Source organism: Aegilops tauschii, chromosome 6 (genome assembly GCF_002575655.3).
Source record: "Aegilops tauschii subsp. strangulata cultivar AL8/78 chromosome 6, Aet v6.0, whole genome shotgun sequence".
NCBI classification, from domain to species: Eukaryota; Viridiplantae; Streptophyta; class Magnoliopsida; order Poales; family Poaceae; genus Aegilops; species Aegilops tauschii.
The window spans coordinates 43145957-43166814 of NC_053040.3; the positions used below are offsets into that span (position 1 = coordinate 43145957).

Consider the following 20858-nt stretch of genomic DNA (forward strand, 5'->3'; position numbering starts at 1 on the left):
GTACCCCCAGAGATAGGATTCACGCTACAGTACTAAACCTTCCCATCACTCATGTTCAAAATAGCGTTTCACGGTCTCTCTACCCTTAGCCTCTCCGTGGGTCGATTTCTGTGATCGTGGGTACCTGCAGGGACAAAGATCGCAAACGAGACAAGAGACAACTACAATGCAATTTTATTTCACATGCATAAGACATAATAATACTTCCATCGATCCCTCCGGCAAATACATAGGGTTGTAGGGCTATGACTCAACCCATAAAGATTAATTGATTGATAATATGTCTTAGAATAGTTGCCGAATGTGATACATGATTACAAAGTGTGGCTAACTAGGATAAAAGCTGCGGTGATGGTGGTGGAGATGGCTATGGTGATGGACATGAAAAATGGTGGTGGCTAGGGTTGTTGTGGATGACGAAGATAGAGGTCTCGGCGATGTTCTGTTCCCCTTCTAGTGTTGGCCCATTCTATAAAAGTTGTTGGGGTAGATCAGAAGGCGCCGCTTGTATGAGACGCGGTCTTGCGCTCTAGTGGCTTCCTACGCCTCCCACTTTGGATCTCCTTGTCTCCTATTTACTCCTTTCCATATATATGCTTGATTTTGTTCATGTATAGCCCCATTTCTTGTGGAAACAAAATAAAGATATGATTTTGGAATCCTTTGCATTCATTAGTCATAAGTAGCAATATCGGAGTGGATATCTCGGTTTTTAGGAAATAAATCGATTTAAACTCAGGTGTGATGAGCCTAAAATAACACTAATCAATTGTTTGTCCGAATTGCTAAAACATGAAGCATGTTGCATTGTGACATGTTTATGCTGAAATAAGATGTCGTGCCCTTTCTCCCAAAGACCATGAATCAATTCATCATCGAATCTTAATGGCATGGAGAGCTTGAAGAGATAGAGAGCCGTCTTTTTTCCCAGATGTTCATTACGGAAAGTGGCCACTAGAGTTGATGCTTCTACATGATGGAAGATGCCATGCGAGAACATGGGTCGGAGGGAGGAGCGAAGACCATTACTAATCACATGCGAGAACATCATATGGTCTGATAGTTTCAAAAGTGTGTGTGTGTGTGTGTGTGGGGGGGGGGGGGGGGGGGGGGGGGGGGGGCAAAAGGGGTAGCCACAGTTGGAGGCATGGAGGAGAAAGTCATGGGTATGAATCTGTGATGAATAGTCAAGGAGCCCGTCGAAGAAAGGGACTCGGAACGGCACGTGCTCCCAGAGATGCAATGCCCAAGGGTGCCACCTCCCCTCTAGACCAGCAAAGCTTGTAGAGATCAAACATGGAGGAACAAGAAAGCAGGCAAAAAAAATTCATAACACAAATAGTTATGCATTGAAGCCAAAAAATACATGCCAGGCGAGTACTAACCAGTCCAACAGTTGAATAAATTCATCATGAACCAAAAGTGCAATAAAAAATTACACGACACCATAAAACCAAGTCCAGCTAGAGTTTCCAGAGTTCACAAGTTATATGCGAATTCTACACTATTCCTTGTTCAGTAGAATTAGCAAGTATGAATTAATTCTACACCACAAGTTCCACAAGATCTAGCATCATAATAAGCCTAGTTTTAGCATTTTTCTTTTCCATAAAATATTTAATAGTAGCATCGTTGGTATGAATTGTAACTTTAGAATCAACCATATAAGATCTGAATTTGTCACAAGCAAAGAGAATAGCTAAAAACACATTTTCATAGTAGCATAATTTATTTGAGCATTGTCTAATTTGTCACTAGCATAATGTATAACATTCAATTTCTTATCAACTATTTTCCTAAGAATAGCCCCTAAACATAACCGCTAGCACCACACATGATTTGAACATGCAAATTCCAATCAGGAGGTACATAAATGAAAGTTTTCTTAAGGATTTCAAAGTCTTCCTTACAATCATCATCAAAAAGTAAGGGAAAATCTTCCTATAAAGAACTGATAAGAGGCCTAGATATTTTACAAAAATCTTTAATGAATTTTCTACATAAACCGGCATGACCTAGGAAACTTCGTATACCCCTTATATCTCTAGGGTAAGGCATTTTCTCAATAGCTTCAACTTTAGCTCTATCAACTTCAATACCTCTTTCAGAGATTCTATGCCCAAGGACAATACCTTCATTCACCATAAAGTGACACTTCTCTCCGTTCAAAACATGTTGAGTCCCCTCACATCTCAGCAAAACCAAGTTATGATTGTGCAAGCAATCATTGAAAGAAGTTCCATAGATGGAGTAATCGTCCATGATCTTTTCGCAAAAATCAGCAACGATGGCAATAATACATCTTTGAAAGGTAGAAAGTGCATAACATAATAAACTAAAAGACATACATTTGGTCCTGGGCTAGCTAGGGTGTTCATCTAGATTAAAGCATATTTTTTTGCAAATGAGATTAAAGCATCCTTAATTTCATTTTCTTTAAAAGGTGAGTCGAGGTTGTGACATTGGGGAATGGGAGAAGGGTAAAAGTTTAGGAGGGAAAAGTTCCAAGTTGTTTGTGGAACTATCCCGATGATGTCCTTGAAATACTCTTTTTTAGCTATCCTTGAAGTACTCCTTAAGTATTGTAGCTTTCTGAAAGTTGTTTGTGGAATTTCAAACCTTGGTGGTTAAGGCAAACGATTTTGTTCTTACGAAGTCTTTGCCAAGCCGATGTGTGGAAATATTTGGTATTTTCTTCCCCTTTGATAGCAGCCCACACTTTTATCCCTTTGTTTCTAAAAAAGGGTTTTTCCGTGATAACTTTTTGGAGGAAAGTGATTGTGTCTCTTTCAAGTTCTTTTTTTCGGAGTCGAGAGGGGTCTATTTTCCTTCTTCAAATCTGGTTAACCTTTTTTAAGAAGGTCACATGTAGATGGGCTGGAGTTCTTCCGCCAACCCACTATTTTAGGGCGGCACACAAGTCTTTGATGCCTTTTGAAGTGCAGGCGTAGGGCTGAGCCCATGGGCCAAATATCTATTTGAGACCCAACAATGTTGTACAATATTAAGGCGGGTTGTGGATTCGACCCAACCTGATTCAAATAGAATGGTGGGGGCCTCGAGTGTGGTGTGTGAGTGTCGATGTGAACTATTAGTGGGACATGATCGAATGCAAAACGTTGTACAATATTCTAGGTAGATTTAGGAGGTGAGTTAGTTGCCCAATACCCTAAAACTTATTATTAGGAGTTAAGTTTAAGGAGTGTTTTATTATAGTTATAGAAAGGAACGGGCTAGAGTTCCTTAAGGTATCTACAAATGTATGACATCAGCTTGAAGTAGAAAAGGGAAAACGTTGAGAGGGTAAAATAAGCTCTTGGCTAATCTCTTAGTTAAGAGACAGACAATGGTTGATCTTGTTCCCTTGGTACCATATCCCATGTGATGCCACATCTTTTCGTGGAGTAAACTTGAGACATTATACAAATTATGTCATTGTAGAATCTAAATGGTGTGGAGAGCCTGGAGAGATAGAGAACCAACCTTTTTCTCAGATATTCATTGGGGGGGAATGGCTGCTAGAGTCCAATGCTTCTACACGGTGGAAGATACCATGCGAGAACAAGGATCAAAATGGGAGGGAAGTGGAGACCATTAATAATGTCGCGCGAGAACATCATATGTGTCTGTTGTTCAAGTGTGTGGGGGCAAAAGGGGAGCAACACTACGAGGCATCGAGGATGTGCTTGCCGAGGAGAAAGTCGTGGGTATGAATCTGTGATGACTAGACAAGGAGCCCACTGAAGAAAGGGACTCCGAATGGCATGGCACTCCCCAAGACGCCACGTCAAGGGTGCCACCTCCCCTCTGGGCCAGCAAAGTTTGTGGAAATCAAATAGGGATAATAAGAAAGAGGGAATAAATTCATAACACAACAAGTTATGCACCGAAGCCAAAAAAGACATGCAAGCGAGTATTAATTATTAACCAGTCCAACAACAATAAATTCATCATGAACTGAAAGTGCAACAGAAATTAGAAGATACCATAAAACCAAGTCCAGCTCGATAGATGGTCTAGAGTTCACAAGTTATATGTTGTGAATTCTAAATTATTCCTTTGTTCAGTAGAATTAATTGGCATCAGATGCACATGCGCCAAAATGATGGAAACCTTGTCGCAGCATACTTACGCCTTCCATTCCTGAATAGTCAAGGGCCGGTAAGTCCATCGACAACCCAGATCTTCTCACCCTTACAAAAAAACGAATCCTGTACACAATGAAAAAGATAAGTCTGATGTGTCTGCAAATGTACACAATGCACGGCTACTTGACAATGAAAATGAAGATACTGGAACAGAGCTCGTTATGTATGAAAGAGATTCACTTTACCAGATGCAACTTATTTAACATGAATCTAGGCACAAACTTCCATTATATTTGATAATCTAACACACAAACGTTTAGCTAAACTACTCTCGAATGAGAAGGCAGAAAACGCTATAAGCAATTTCACGGCAAAGGAAATGTGAAATATGCAATCATCACATACATTACTACAATGTTACGTATGGACTTTTATTTCTGAAGAAATATGTTACATAAACCGTAATGAATTCGTAGGCAAGTCTACAGAAATGGCGAATAATTTAGTGCTTGACAAAGGCAAACTGGGTGCCGAATAATTTAGCCCATAAGGGCAAGAAGCTGCTTTGAGCCAGTGAGCCAAAAAAAACTTGATATCGATTAGCACCAACCATTCAACAAATGCAATGAGTCAAAAATATTATATGACTGCAGACATTTATGTTACTGTTTTGAACTAATATGTCAGCATGTGAAGATACTACTGTATAACTACTCTAAATTAATGAATTCAGACATGTGTGCTAGTGCCGAATAAAAGCAGAACTAATCAACAAGTCCATATTGTGTTATACTCGCTGTTCTGGCAACACATATATTGAACATCCTTTGGCAACAAAACGGATTATATTGGTTTCATTTCCGAGCCTGGCCAGGCTTGATCCAGATTTTCCATATCTCAAACAATCGGAACTAGCAGACTGACCCACGCATTTGCGTGGCTAGATTCATATAGAATGTTAGATATGTCAATTTAATTTTGAAACGGTCTCTGCGACACTTTGACTATTGTTTATTTGAACATCCGTATGTAGTATTTTACATAATAGTACTATGGAAAGAAATGCTTAGGATAAAATGCAACTAATTTACTTGACTAATCAATATACCTTTTATATATTAAAAACCATGCTAGCAACATTCTATTGCATGTATTTTATTCAGTCCATGATTTTTTTTGGTATGTTTGATTGGTGCCAAAATATACCCCACCAAAATTTTGTCAGCCTTTGATATTTTGGCTGCTACTTGGTTGATAACCAAACAATGCACATTTAACACTAAACTGAGAATGACGAGAAGACATCTATAATTCCCGCTATAGCACTAAATTTGAACTCATGCATTTAGCGCCGCTAAGCCGCTACAGCTAGAGGAGGGACGCAAGTGAGTTCGACAAAGCCATTGGTAAAATGTGTATTTCAAGTATATGGGATATATCATATATGATGTCTGATTGCATGCTTATTTTTTCTATTTTTCATGATTTAAAAAAACTAAATAGGCTTAGCTTCACGCTATAGCTCCACGATAGTTTTGCATTGCTTCTCGCTGAGCCACCACTAAATGGTATAGCCCGCTATTTAAAACTTTGGCATTACCCTTTTGAGAAATTATGGACTAACTCTAGGTCTCTAGCTAGATGGTTCACAACTTGTCTTGGGTTTGTTTTTGCTATGTTGTATTGTTCAGCATATGTAAAATGACTGACCATATAATCTACACCATTTGTTGCTTTCAATATGCATAGTTGCTGCCACTATATATTATCTGCATCCTTCATATGCACGCTCACTTGCATACACATGACATTGGCATGAACCCATAGATTCTTCCTGTGCTATCTCATGCATTATTTACACGATATTTATGTCATCGCTCCATGGACTCTATTAGCAACCAAATCCATGATTTTTTATGCTGGTCTTCATTGTACTGAACTCTTTTCTTATTGTTTCAAACACATGCATCTTGATACAACTAAAAAATGTTCCCTAACTTTTTATTAGCAGAAGGAACAAGCAGATGTTATGTTGAAATTATTTTCTCCGCCACTACGTATCTCATCTTATCGGTTGGTAGTCAAAAAATAAGCCGTGCAGATCCTTTTTTCCCTCGAATTATTGTGTGTTGTAATTTACATTATTGCCGTTTAAAGAAGCCATGTTGATCTTTCTGTTCTATAGAATAAATATAATTTGACTTTTCAGCCTAACATATGTACCCGCAACTTTTGACTGTGTAGGTTTTTTTCCCATAAAACTAATTATGATATTCACAAGAAAAACTAATTATGATATTGTAGTTTGCACATTTTTCTCATATATATATAGTGCATTCATAAAAAATAACAAGGCAATTTTTCGTATGGATCTACCACGTACGTGCGTGCAATTGGTTATTTATTACCTAATCTATTCAGTTTGAAGAAGCCGAGTACTACTTAAATTGGGAAGGATCCAGTAGTAATAACTAAACTGATCCAGTTAGTGTCTATGTAGGTCTCATCCTACCGTAAGCTAATTGGTCTTGGCTTACATTACAAGTGCCATCCGGATCCAACAATGGGCCGACTGAATTATTTCTAGCCAATTAGATTTACGTGCTGTGAGTTCCTAACCGTACAATATCGGAATTTTATACTAGTGTATCTCAGCCGTTCGTATTCTATCGTCTTAACAGTATACTAAATAATAATAGATCCCTACAAACTGTTTTCATACATAATTTGTTTTCTATTTACTACCGGCTTTCTTATTAGTTTCATTCCCACATATGAAAGCTAATTTAAGCACATAGAGATCATGTAAAGAGTCATTAGTTAGCTTACGTATGTTAAATGCAGATAAGAACTTCAAGACTTTGAGAATCTTCTCGTCGACCACATTACACTTGACTTCAACTATGTTAAGGTGCTCTGATATTGCAGATGGTCCCTCCATTCGACTGTAGCTTCCTTTCATTTCCACTTTATGAGTTGGTCCCTATTGTCATTAAGAAAAAACATTGAACCAAGATAGATAACCGATAATAACTTTTAACACTGCAACAGTTATCTAGTTAAAAGATTTATACCTTTGAAAAAAGTTGAAGAGTGAGCTTCTCTAGAACTGGTGAATTTTTCAGAATGCAAGCTAGTGGATCCAAGTCCGGAGCCTCGCACCAGTACTCATTGAGTAATAAAGTCTTTAACTTACTAAATGTAGGGCAGCATTTCAAATCTCTTGTGAAAATGAACTGGAAAGAAAATACAAAAAGTAACTGAATCAAGTAATCCTTACTGAGAATGTGATATGATCACATTCACATCTAAGACACCCAGCTTAGTGGTGATGCATATGTAATTTGTTTATCTCCGATTTTCCATAACTGATATAGATAGTGGAACACAAAAGAGGTATAACCATAAATAAAGGAGTTAAAGACAAAGTGTCATACCTTGCTCGATTCAGATATCAATTCAAGATGTTTAGCACTTGAGATCCCACCCAGAAGCACGCAACCGCTGCTGCCATCGTTATGTGAAAGACAATTGACACATCCATTCTTATTATCTCCACAGAAGACACCGGAGTTATAATTCATACAGACATCACTGAAGCTTTTGCCAAGATTCACACATGCGATCTGTAGCAACTCCATGTTTTCAAGGAAAGGGGTTTTACCGAAAAAGTCATCGAGCTTCAAAGAGACAAGGCCCGGAGTAGAAATGCGGAGCCGGGCACGCAAATCGGAGAGGCAACCAGTGATGCTCAAATGCTTCAGGGAAGGTGATGACATCCTATCGACAGAGATGTTACACTCACTCATCTTCAGATCCTCCAACGCTGGACAGCCAGCAAAATCAAGAAATGCCTTCTGCAGGCCTAGACCATAAAGGTCCAGTGTTTTCAGGTACCGAGAGGCAAGAAGCAGGTCGTCCGGGTAGAAATATGCATGAGAGATTTCAACGGCGAGCGCCCGAACTTTGCACATGAGGGCGAAACGGGTCCATAGGCTCACATAGGGCACCTCGCCTTCGGAGCAACTATGGAATCTCATCTCGACACTTTCTAGGTCGGTGCGGTCGCGCAGCATCAGCAGATGGTCCACGAACACCCGGAGGTCCTCGACGCTGGCAGGCTCCCGGCTGTCGAGGCCGACGATGCGCAGGGCTCTCGTGGACTTCCAAAGGTGGCGCCAGCGCCGGGAGAGCACGCACGTCCGGACGGACTCCTGCGCCGGGAGGAAGGAGAGCACGTGCTGGAGGAGAATGTCGGGGAGGGCGCCGATGCGGTCGGCGGCGCTCACGGTCACGGGCACCGGCGGCGCACTCTTGCGCTTCTTCCTAGGAGTCATTACGTCGTCGGCGCTGCGAGGCAAGAAAGGATCAGACGGCGGCAGGGCGGAGAAAATGGGATGAGATGGACAGATGCATGACTTGCGGCGGAGCCGCCTCACCCTCACCTCGCCGGTAAGTCGCCGCCGCCAGGAGAATCGGAAGATGGGCGGACCCGCCTCACCTCACCTTCAAAGGGAGGCTGGGCTCCAGGAGAAAGGCTATATAGGAACGGAAAACCACCCGCCTCATGGGCCAGCCCATCTCCAAAACGTTCGATTCGTTTTCTTCGGCAAGCTTTTTAAATATTTTTCTTTCTGTCTGTCTTCATTAGTTCATTTTCCTAAATCTTTATCGTTCAATTTTTTATTTTATAATTTTAGCCATTTCATAAAACATATTGTCCGTAGCTGGTTGCAATAATTGTTCAACTTAGTGCTAAAAATGATCCCGTTACCCGAAATATTTTTTCCACGGGCCGAAATAAATGTTCACGAGATGTTTCTTGTTTCATCACAACTATTCTTCTTTCTGAATAAATTTGTTCATAGCTGGTTCTAATATTGTTCGAGGATTTTACTGAAAATTGTTCCCATCACAAAGTCTTTATGTTTTTTTACTTTTCATACAACAACCTTCTTTTTCCAAAAACATGGAAAATTTTATATACATGGACATTTATTCTGCACGAATATTTTGAATTTGGACGCATAAGAGTCATATCATTAAAGCAAATATATAATCATGATCAAGAATATTTGAACCTTTTTTTATAAGGGTGACCAACATGAATATTTTAAGTTTTTGTTTCGTATACAAGTGATGCCATGTTTAGAAGATCACCACATTATAAAATCAGTCCAAAAGGACCATGAGTTTGAGATGCTTAGTTTGGAATTATGAACAAATTGCCTAGTTGCATGGGCGTGGAACACTGTGTATTGGCTGATTTTTTTTCCTTTGTGATAAACAACCCACCTTTAGTTCATTTTAGGAAAACTTTTATTTCATATACAAATGCTCAAAGGGATACATTACTTATTTGGAGGTTTGTTGGCCCCACTCTCCCTAGAACCCACATTGCTTGAGGATTATCTTTGGGCTATATTTTTTTCCTAAAATTTGGTCACGATCAACGACAAAATAAGTTTATTTTTTAGCAAACATCTGATTTATTAAGTACTAAGTGAAATACACTAAATTTAATAAACAAAAAAAGTAACAAATTTTTTTTGTTATAAAACTAAAAGTTACATCAAAGTTCTTTAAAGTCATCATCTCTAATAACTAGCTACTCATAAAAAAATTGCCCGTGCATTGTAACGGGGATATACATATTCTATTGGTTCAACACCAATCATGTCCCATATATACGTTACACCCACCATATTCGAGATTTTGGTAATATTTGATTTGATTTGAGTGTGTGTAGAGAAGGCAAGAAAATAGTTTTTGATTTAGTTGCGTTTTCGGTAAGATTTGATTTGATTTGGGAATGGGTAGGTAGGCAAATAAAGTTTTGATTTAGTTGAGATTTTGGTAATAATTATATTTGATTTGATTGACTTAATGCAGCGCATGATTTTGGTAAAATTTGATTGAGTTTATGCAGGGCATGATTTTGGTAAAAAAAATATTGAGTTAATGTAGGGCATGATTTTGGTAAGATTTTATTGAGTTCATGCAGCGCATAATTTTGGTAAGATTTGATTGAGTTAACGCAGAACATGGTTTCCAAACCGGAGCGGGGGACAAAACCTCATTAGGTAACATACAAACACCAGCCCCTTTAACACTAGAGATGATGAAATGGGAGAATCTCTAACCAAAACACGCCGGATACCATCATCAATACCACCACCATGAAAAATAGGCTAAAGCACTATACATCAATCCACCAAATCCGAGAGCCAATGATCTCCTAGACGAAAACACCATATGCTCACCGATCATGGCTAAGTTGGCCACAGGTACCATACCAATACAGACACAAGGGGTGTGGTATGTTTATTTTGTGGCATCGTGCTCACTGTCAAGATGTCTTCGCCAAGGACACACATACCAAGCAAAAGAAGAAGTCCATTAAAATGCACGGTCTTCCTTTCCCATGTCACGTGCATCGCCTTCATGGCAGCTCGGGAGCCGCCACCCCTCTTCTCCACCTCCTATCCTTCCCGAATGACGCTGCCAAGATAAGCTCATGTAGCGAACGGTGACAGAGGGGTTGCTCGACTGGCAACGGCAAAAAATGGCGGTCCAGCTTGTGGGCGGCAGCCCTGGCTTCGCGGCGATGGCAGTCGTTGTGGCTGCAGAGGCAATGCGGCGTTTGGACCTTGTGGCGCTCCGGTCTTCGATGGCAGCGCTTAGCGCAGGCTGCCTTTGCTCATTGGCGTGCTTCGAATACTTGGTGTGGTCTTCGGCTACACTCAGCTCAGAGACACAAGGGCCTTGGTGCGCTCCGGATGTTTGGCTTGTGTGAGGCCAAAATCACTGCTTTGACCTTTAGTGACAATATCAGTAACAAATCACCCTAGTTTCTAATATATTTCAAGATTTGACTTTTTTCTATCGCCACACGCAGCGACGTAGGGTAGACAAGCTACCGCCATAGTCAATGGTGGTAGCCCTTGGACCAAGACCACTAACCACATTGATGTGGCAGAAGTCTACAGCCAACAGTCATGACGGTAGCCTATAGATCCTATCACCAATGTCGAGGGCTGTGGCGGTAGCTACCCCAAAACGTTTTGTGCAGCACATGCTTTCCTCTATGCCTATATATTACATGGCCAACATTATGCTTTCCAAGAAGTTCATAGCTAAGCTTACTGCCATCATTACAACCTTTTGGTGGACTAGGATCAAAGATATTTCTACCTCTAAAGCTCTTTGTCTCAAAGCTTGGAAACATCATTACAACCTTTTGGTGGACTAGGATCAAAGATATTTCTACCTCTAAAGCTCTTTGTCTCAAAGCTTGGAAAGACATCCACACTTCAAAAGAAAGAGGGGTGCCTGGGGATTAGGAACTTGCAATGAATCAAGCTTTAACTCTTAATGTCGCTTGGAGAATTGTTGAAGCCCCTTCGTCTCATCTTCAGTGCATCCTTAAGGCCTTATACTTCCCTAATTCTTCTATTTGGTTGACCAGCTCTTCTGTACCAAAATCAGGTTTTTGGACCTCTCTTCTTAAAGTTATGCCTAAGCTTAAAATTCATTGCTCTTATGAACTCACCCAAGGCAATATATCTGTGTGGAGCACCCCTTGGTGCTCTTCATGGTCAGAAGTGTACAATCATTTGATTATTCAACATCCCAGTTTGTTTATCCTGCCATGGTGAAAGATTCATGGCTTCATAATCAGAAAAATTGCAACCATGCTCCCATTAATCCGCTGTTTGCTCAGCCTACTACTTCTACAATTTTGAACACTCCAATAATTCGGGATGACAGAGTCAGATATCCTCTGTTGGGACTTAACTCCTACAGGCAAATGCAGTACCCAGCTTTCAGGACCTTCAGATCACTCCCAAGTCCCAACAACTAGCCCACACCTCCTCCTATGCTGGTTTCTAACATTTTAAAGCAGGTCTGAGAACTCAAAGACTTTGGACCCTAGAATCCAAACATTTGCATGGAGACTGCTCTTCCTATTGGTATGCGAGCAGGTAATTACTCAATTCATATTGCTAAAAGTTGTTGCAGGTGTGATCTTCCTGAAGATGAGCTACAGAGGTTTATTAGACGTAGCTTGCTATTACTGCAGCAAACATTCGGGATATGGGCGTGAGGAGGCGAAGACTAGTAGCTATCGCCCGCGGTTGATCGTGAGAGGCCAATGCACTGTCTACTTGCCTAGGCCGCCATTGGGGACAACTGAGACCGTGACACCACCGACGTCAATAGTGTGGAGAAACAGTATGGTTGCAGCAACCGAATTGGACCATTTGATTCCAGAATGGACGGCTAGTCTGAGAGCAGCAACTGCTGGGCGGATATCCCTCCCATTGCTGGTAACATATGTTCAGAGCTGCCGCATTTCATTTTCAGTTTTCTCTGCCTAGGTGTGCAGAACATGGAACAAACATCCGGATCGATGGCGCCCAGCCAAAAACTGCAATATCTGTAAATGAACACGCCATGTTTCGCTATTCCAAACATAAAGATCTTAACAGGGAGATAAAATAAAAGGATCACACCATAACAGAACAAGTTAATGCACCAAAGCCGAAAAGAAACGCTAAGCTAGCACTGGCCAGTCGAAGAGCTGAATAAATTCAGCATGAACCAAAACTGTAATAGGAAACCAAGCCCCACAACCAACTGGGCGGTATAAAGTTCATAGGCTGTATACTGCGGACTATACACGGAAAGAACTCAGATATGATGCGCACAAAGACACGAAGATGGAAACACTCTTGCCACATATATGCTTAAGCGTTGCATTTCTGAATAGTCAAGTCATGGCATATGAACCGTCAAACCAAGTCTTCTCACCTTTGCTAGAAATTGAATCCTGTACAGAAATGAAAAGATAATGTAAGAGTTTGTTGTATCTGCAGAAGTAAAAAAACGCCCAGTTACTTGACTATGAAAATTAAGATACCAGAACAGAGTTCAGAAAGTATGGAGATTCACTTTACCAGGTGCAACTTATCTTAATATGGATTTGGGGACAAACTTTGATTATATTTGATACGGCCATTTCTTAGCTGATAATCTAACAGTAAAACATCTGGTTAAACTGCTCCCCAATTGGAATGCGGAAAATGTCATTAGCAATTTCGTGGCAAGGGGATTGTGAAATAAGAAATTACGGCATACACTACTAGTCCTAGACATGCTTATGAACAGACTTTTGTTTCTCAAGAAAATCTTATGTGGACTATTAAGACTTCCTAGGAACAAAGTGATGAATCACAAGCAAATCGGGCGCTGAATAATTTAGCCCATAAGTGCAACAACTGCTTATATTTATCGAGGCAATAAAAATTGCTATTCACTAGTACCTACTATTCAAAAACACAACGAGTCAAATATTGTTTTACCGCAAACATTTGAGTTACAATTCAGAGCTAAGCAACACGTGAAGATACTTCACTACCCTGAACCAATCAATTCAGACATTTGTGCCAGTGCCCACAAGACCAGAACTAATCAACAAGACCACATGTTCTGTTACACTTATTGTTTCTGCCGTGACACGGTTAGATGAAATATCCTTTGCCAACAAAATGGATTATATTGGTTTTCCCTTTTGTGAGTCACCAGATGCGGTCCAGATTTTGCATTGCCTCAAACAATTTGGCACCCTACAAACGGTTCCTACATATTCCATGATTTTCTTATTCACTGCTTGCTCTATTAGTTTCTTTCTGACATATGGAAGCTAATTTCACAATACGGAGTATATGCAAAGTGCCATTAGTTAGCTTACGTATGTTAAATGCACACAGGAACCTCAAAATTTTGAGAATCCTCTTGTCGACCACATTACACTTGACTTCAACTATGTTAAGGTGCTCTGATATTGCAGACGGTCTCTCCATGCAACAGTAGCTTCCTTCCATTTCCACTTCATGATTTGGTCCCTAAGACAAGCATAAACATTCAACAAATATGGATAACTGATAATAACTTTAACAGCGCAGCAATTGTCCATTTATAAGTTTAATACCTCAGAAAATAGTTGAAGAGTGAGCTTCTCTAGAACTGGCGAATTTTTCAGAATGCATGCCAGTGGATCCAAGTCAGGAGCCTCACACCAATACTCATTGAGTACTAATGTCTTTAACTTACTAAATGCAGGGCAGTGTTCCAGATCTCTTGTGAAAACGAACTGGGTAGAAAATACAAAAGGTAAACAAATTAAGTAATCCTAACGGAGAATGTGAGATCATGATCTAAGAACCCTCAATTGGAGGTGATACATAACTTACTAAATACGTAGATAGTGCGACACAAAAAAAGGGTTAACTATGAAAGAGTTACAAGACAAGTGACATAGCTTTCCTATTTCAGACATCAACTTGAGGTGTTTAGCACTTGAGATACCACCCAGAAGCACACAATTGCTGCTGCAGTCATCACTAATAGGAACACAATTCTTACATGTATAATCATTAGCTCCACAGAAAACACCAGAGTCATAATTCAAACAGACATCTTTGCATCCATTGCCAAGATTCACACAGGCAGCTTCTAGCAAACCCATGTCTTCAAGAGAAGGGGTCATACCAATAAAGTCTTCTAGTTTTAGAGACACGAGGCCGGGAGCAGAAATACGGACCCGGCAATCTGAGTCAGAGCGGCAAAAAGTGATGCTCAAATGCTTTAGGGAACGGGATGATATCCTATCAGCATTGATTTCACAATCATTCATCTTCAGATCCTTCAATGCTGGACAGCTAGCAAAATCAAGCAAGGACTTTCGTAGGGCTACACTTTGAAGGTCCAATGTTCCCAGATGCCGAGAGACAAGAGGCAGGTCGTCTAGGGCGAGGTAACCATCGTCAAGGATATGAAGCGTGAGCGCCCGAACTTTGCACATCATAGCAAAACGGGTCCATAGGTTCACATAGCGCACGTCACCATCATCATCATAATGATCGAATTTGATCTCAACAGTGCCTAGGTGGGTGCGCTCATGCAGGACCAGCAGATGGTTCATGAACTTCCGGATGTCTTGAACTTTGACATACTTGTCCTCATCTAGGCCGACGATGCGCAGGCCCGTAGTGGACTTCCAAAGGTGTCGCCAGCGCCGGGCGAGCACGCACGTCCGCACGGCCGCCTGCACTGGGAGGAAGGAGAGCACATGGTGGAGCATCTGGTCGGGGAGGGCGCTGATTTGGTCGGTGATGGTCACCGGCGGCGCACTCTTTCGCGGAATCCCTCTAGGAGGCATTTTGTCGAGTAGGCAGCGGGCGTTGTCGGCGCTGCGAAGCAAAGGAAGGATAAGACGACGCGAGGCGTGGGTGGAGAGAGCGGGGATCGGATGGATGCCTGATGGCGACGTCGCCTCACCTCACCTCGCCGGATCGCCCCGGCAAGTCCGCTCGTCACGAGTCGCCGCCGCCGCGAGAATCCTAGGTTGGACTCCCCGCCTTTCTTTTCGAAGCGGCGACCGCCAAGTAGTCCTTTTAGGCGGTCGAAGGAAAGGAGTAAGGGAGTGGCGTGGCCCCCACTCACCAGGGCGTTCGGCCCAGGAGCCTTCGGTACAAGACCTGGAATACCATGAAACGATTATAAAACAAACGTAAGGTTCCGTCTCCCCTCTTACGTCGTACCTTTCGTCGACCCCTCCTCTCACTCGATCGTTTCTTCCCACGTTGGGTTTTCACTAAAAAAACTCAAACAGAATCCACAGCCCTCCCTCTTTCTCCCTCTCGCTCCCGAATCCACGGTCTCCCCCAATCGGTTCCCCTGGCGCTACCCCTCCCATGGTCGTCGCCACCGATCATGTGTCGCCATCGAATCCGGCGTCGCCCTCCCCCTTCTCTTCCGATCTCGTGAGCTATAGGGTAGATCGGCCTCCTCCCTATCCGGGTAGGGTTCCCATCTGTGGCCTCGCCCCTACCCCGTTCCTGTTGCCTAGCTGTGGCAGCCCCCGCCAAACACCACCACCAGCAGCTACCGGCACGGGGCGCAGTCGTCCAGCCCCAACCTGCGATCCTTCCTAGATCGACGACGGAGACCCCGATCTGAAGGGATCCACAACCACGACAAGGAAAGGGGCACCCAAGTCGTCCACCAGTGCCTGCTCTCTCCCCCGACATGACGGACGAGATCTGCCGAGCACCACCGAGACTGGCCAGATCGGGATCGCAGCTCTCCTTTCAGTCATCCCCTGATTGAACCGCTGCCTACATCACGAGCAGCAACTTTGTGACTTCCTCTTGACAGAGCCAGGCCATGGCTGCCGGGGTCCAAGTTAGTGTGCGCTGCGAGCTCTGAAGCAGCGCGCGCGTGAGCACTGCACCAGACCATGCCACCTCCCTGAAATCTAACCCCATCAGTCCGACACGACCTCCGCCAGGAGCTCCATCACATCTCCGTTTTTCTCCGCGGGCTAGCGAAAACCTTAATCTTCTGCAGGAGGTCTCCTAGCACCGTCCACTTTCTTCCGTGGCCAGCGGACATGATTTTCCTTTTTTTCTGTGCCTTTTTATTTTAATTGTTGTTGCCCCGTTGAATTCTGCAGAGGAAGCACAAAGAGGCTTTTAGAACAGTCCAGGAGTTCATGGCAACCGGCTGCTGTTGCATGCAAGAAATACTACCCTGTTTGCAGAACCAATGGATGTCGAGTAGTGCAACTGAATTAGTGCAGATATTCAGAATTTTACAAAGGAAATTTGTATGTACTACCACCTTCAATAATACTTCCTCCGTCCGAAAATACTTGTCATCAAAATGAGTAAAGAGAAATATATCTAGAACTAAAATACATCTAGATACATCCATTTTTATCCATTTTGATGACAAGTATTTCCGGACGAAGGGAGTACATAATGATACTGAATTGCTGATTGAACCAACCACAACTATATTATAATAATGATACTGAATTGTTGTAATTTGGTTGTATGCTCAAAATTGTAAGCATTCTGCTTTATTTAGGGCTTGTACGGATGTACAAGCAAAGCTATTCGAGATCTGTCACAGCAGAATTATTAGCCCTTTCATGCCCCTGCAAATAGTCCTTTGCATTCTGTTTTTCTGTCCTCTCTCTATTATCTCTCTTTGCTCCGACATGTGTTTTTAGCTTATATCTTTGTAAAATTTTACAAGGAAATTTAGCCCTGGGGTCTTTGATATATGTACATCAAAGGAAGGTAAATGTTTTAGCTGCTGCTGACATCGAAGGAGCAGCAGCAGGTATAAACCATCTAGAGTTGGGTTTGTCGATTAAAAACACACATGTAATTCTCATATGATACTTTCATCTATTCTCTAATTTACTTGTAGTATGAAATTCGTCACCAATTTTTCTTTAGGAGAAAATGCTTGCTTGAGAATTTAGGAGATGAGGGCTGGAATTATTATGATATTGAGAAAGGATATGTTGCCTTAGTTAAGAGCTTTCAGTTCATGATGTGATCAACCTCTTTGTTGTCACTCTTTTAGGCTTACATCGGGCATTGAGATAGAATAAAGGTGTTTTCGTCAGTTTTTTAAGAAAATTTATAATTTGTATTGTTCTTATGCAGAAATCACAGTGTTTTATATCGATTGCAAGTTTTTGTCAAGCTGCTAAATTTTACTTGTATAAATTTTCTCTCAAGATAAGCTTTTGCAATGTACTAATTTTTTTGTTGCTACTCATTGTGATTTTGAAGAAGGGACTCAATGGACCGAAGGGAAGAAAGAGAAAGGAGCCAGAAGGGAGAAGTTGAGAACACGACATAATCTTTAGATTAACTTATATTTGAAAATCAGTTCAGCTTTTACCCGCAAAAATAATCAGTTTACCTTTGATGATTGCGATGGATAAAACAAGTATATTTTGTAATTGACATAGCACACCTTAGTCGAGTGGACCCACCAACGTTGAATTCGATAGGTCATTTAGTATGAGTAGGAAACACTTTGCTGCAAGATTCTTCACCATTGAGCACAATTCATTACATTCAATGGCCTGCAGACTTTATATATGCTGGCTAATCATGCATGCACCTCTCCAACTAAAGAATTACAAGATGGTGTGCTTGTTCTATGTCCTGCAGTATTTGGTGTGTAAGATTCATGGTGTAGTAAAGATGTCTGAAGTTTAGTAGCAGTTCCCAATAGACCATTTTCTACAACAATATTTCTTTTGTAATCCATATAAGTAATACTCATGTGAAAAAAAAGAGTAGGTGTATGAGCAGTTGTAACTTGCATTTGTGGCCGTATGCATCGTTCTGATGCAGAGGCCGGGGAGTCCCCCCTTTTCGAAAAAAAGTTGTAACTTGCATTTTATAGTTCAACACCTTAGGGTCTCCACAATATTCCATTCAAGTTATTTTCACAGTGATTTTCTTGCAGATCATAAATTTACATATGTTTACATCATTGCTCATGTGTAGATTGTATTTTGTGTTCTTTTGTAGGGGTGCCTGATGCACTTTTAACAGTGGCATATTTGTGTTGTGGAGACAGGTAGCGGATGGAGGAAGAAGAAGGACTTTTGAGGGAAAAAGCCTACAATGTTTTCCTGAAAAATCGAAGCATGATTTATGCGTGCGGATTCTGAAGGGACACGCTTGCACAATTAGTGTGTAACAACCAAAATATTTTTACACCCGTAGCAACGCACGGGCAATTACCTAGTGAAACGATTAAGGGGAGAGAACACCCTTCCATGGATGTGTATAGGTGATTTTAATGAGATCTTGAGGCCCGAGGAGCAACATGGCTCTAATGAACGTGACAGTTCACAGATTGACGCGTTCAGAGAAGCTGTTGATGTGTGCGGTTTAGCGGACCTGGGATACCGTGGACTGGATTGGACATGGGAGAAGAAAGTTGTCGGAGGATATTTTTGCCGTGTTCGCTTAGACAGAGCTTTGGCCTCGTCTTGCTGGTCTGTTCTATTCCCGTTTGCCTCTCTTGAGCATCTTACCGCAGCAAAATCGGACCACTGCCCAATTCTCCTAGAGACTGAATTGATGGACACAAGCATACGTGCAAAGCAAAAACAGTTCCGCTATGGGTGTATGTGGGAGCGTGATTCACGGTTCGGAGATGTGCTAGCTGAAGCTTGGACTTCGACGGGGAGAGCCCAAACCGTCACTGAATTATCGGACAAATTGGCCTCGGTTGCCGGCAGGCTACAGAGTTGGGGACGAACCACCTTTGGTGCAGTCCGATCTGAACTTCGCCGGTTACGTAAGCAACTTGAGGAGCTGCGCTCGCTCCCCAACCGCATGGGACCGTCGGCTGAGGAGGAACGGGTGGAAAAATGCATGGTCGAGTTATGTCTAAGGGAAGAGATCATGTGGCGCCAGAGAGCGCGAATTCAGTGGCTTGCGGAGGGAGATAGTAACACCAATTTTTTTCATCGCAAAGCAAGGAACCGCATAGCTGAGCTACAACGGGTTGATGGATCCATCTGCCAGGAGGAGCATGAGATGGCGGAGGTGGCTACATCCTTCTACAACAATCTTTACGCTTCAGAAAATACAGTGGGAATCGAGGAGGTCCTCTCTCACATACCATCCAGGGAAGACGCAGCCATGAACGCCTCCCTCAATGCACAGTATAGCAACGCCGAGGTGAAAGCGGCTTTGTTTCAGATGTTCCCGACAAAGGCCCCAGGGCCTGACGGCTTCCCTGCACAACTTTTTCAGCGTCACTGGGAGTTGTGCGGTGATAAGGTTACTACTATGGTGCTTCGCGTTCTTGAGGAGATCAACAAAACGTTCATTGTTTTAATTCCCAAGGTTGCTAGTCCAAACAAATTAGCACAATTTCGACCGATAAGCCTCTGTAATGTGATCTACAAGATTGCATCCAAGGCGTTGGCTAATCGGCTCAAGCTGATTCTCCCCGATATCATCTCCGAAGAACAGTCAGCATTCGTACCAGGACGTCTTATTACGGACAATTTCATATCTGCCTATGAATGTCTCCATTATATGAAAACGAGGAAGCTGAAGGGTAACAGGTTTTGTGCCTTAAAACTTGATATGATGAAAGCGTATGATAGGCTCTAGTGGAGTTATTTGGAAAGAGTAATGCTCAAACTGGGGATCAGCCCTCGCTTTACACAAACAGTGATGAGGTGTGTCACGTCCGTCTCTTTTTTGGTCATCTTTAATGGAGGAAAGCAAGAGGAGTTCAGACCATCCCGAGGGCTCAGGCAAGGTTGTCCTATATTTCCATATTTGTTTTTACTAGCCACTGAAGGGCTTTCCTGTCTTCTGAAATCCACATTGCCAGATGAGGTTATTAATGGAATCATAGTGGCACCTGGCGCCCCTCAGGTAAATCACTTACTATTTGCCGATGATAGTCTTTTATTCTTCAATGCTACACCTGAGATGACAAACAGAGTTGATAGCCTCCTCCAAAGATATTGTGCGGCTTCAGGGCAGCGCATCAACAAGGACAAATCTTCCATATTTTTCAGCAAGGGCTGCTCGGAAACCTTGAGACAAGAGATCAAGCTAGTCCTTGAAGTCCAAAATGAGAAACTGTCCGACAAATATCTGGGTCTCCCTGCCGATGTAGGTAGAGCCAAGGAAGGATCCTTCAAGTATCTTAAGGACAGAATTTGGAAGCAAGTACAAGGCTGGATGGAGAAGGCCCTTTCTGTTGGGGGAAGGAGGTGCTTATCAAGTCCGTTGCTCAAGAAATCCCTACATACTCTATGGCATGCTTCAAGCTACCCCGCGGCTTGTGTCAGCACATCAATGGCATCTTGAGGAAATTCTGGTGGGGAGCGAAAAATGGCGAGAGGAAGACTGCTTG

The 20858-nt window shown here is 42.2% G+C and overlaps 2 protein-coding genes and 1 pseudogene across 3 annotated transcripts; 1 reads left to right on the forward strand and 2 right to left on the reverse strand.

Moving 5' to 3' along the window:
- Positions 1 to 6800: 6800 nt before the first annotated feature.
- On the reverse strand, positions 6801 to 8425 carry LOC109758175 (MEIOTIC F-BOX protein MOF-like). Its single transcript, XM_040393346.2, has 3 exons — positions 7526 to 8425; positions 7163 to 7324; positions 6801 to 7071 (listed from the first exon to the last, which is right to left on the reverse strand). The coding sequence occupies exons 1-3, from the start codon at positions 8423 to 8425 to the stop codon at positions 6823 to 6825; spliced, it is 1311 nt and encodes a 436-aa protein (XP_040249280.2). The 3' UTR covers positions 6801 to 6822.
- Positions 8426 to 12622: 4197 nt separating this feature from the next.
- LOC109758176 (F-box/LRR-repeat protein 25) lies at positions 12623 to 15584 on the reverse strand. 2 transcript variants are annotated; one of them, XM_073500981.1, is made up of 5 exons: positions 15432 to 15584; positions 14695 to 15343; positions 14083 to 14244; positions 13843 to 13996; positions 12623 to 12921 (listed from the first exon to the last, which is right to left on the reverse strand). In XM_073500981.1, exons 2-5 carry the CDS (start codon positions 15310 to 15312, stop codon positions 12908 to 12910), a joined length of 948 nt encoding a protein of 315 aa, XP_073357082.1. In that variant the 5' UTR covers positions 15313 to 15343; positions 15432 to 15584; the 3' UTR covers positions 12623 to 12907. The 2 variants fall into 2 exon arrangements, with proteins under 2 accessions (XP_073357082.1, XP_073357081.1); XM_073500980.1 differs by lacking the exons at positions 12623 to 12921; positions 13843 to 13996 and having other exon boundaries at positions 14144 to 15343.
- Positions 15585 to 19516: 3932 nt separating this feature from the next.
- The window catches only part of LOC109758177 (DNA-directed RNA polymerase V subunit 1-like), an 83590-nt pseudogene continuing 82248 nt past the window's right edge, over positions 19517 to 20858 (forward strand).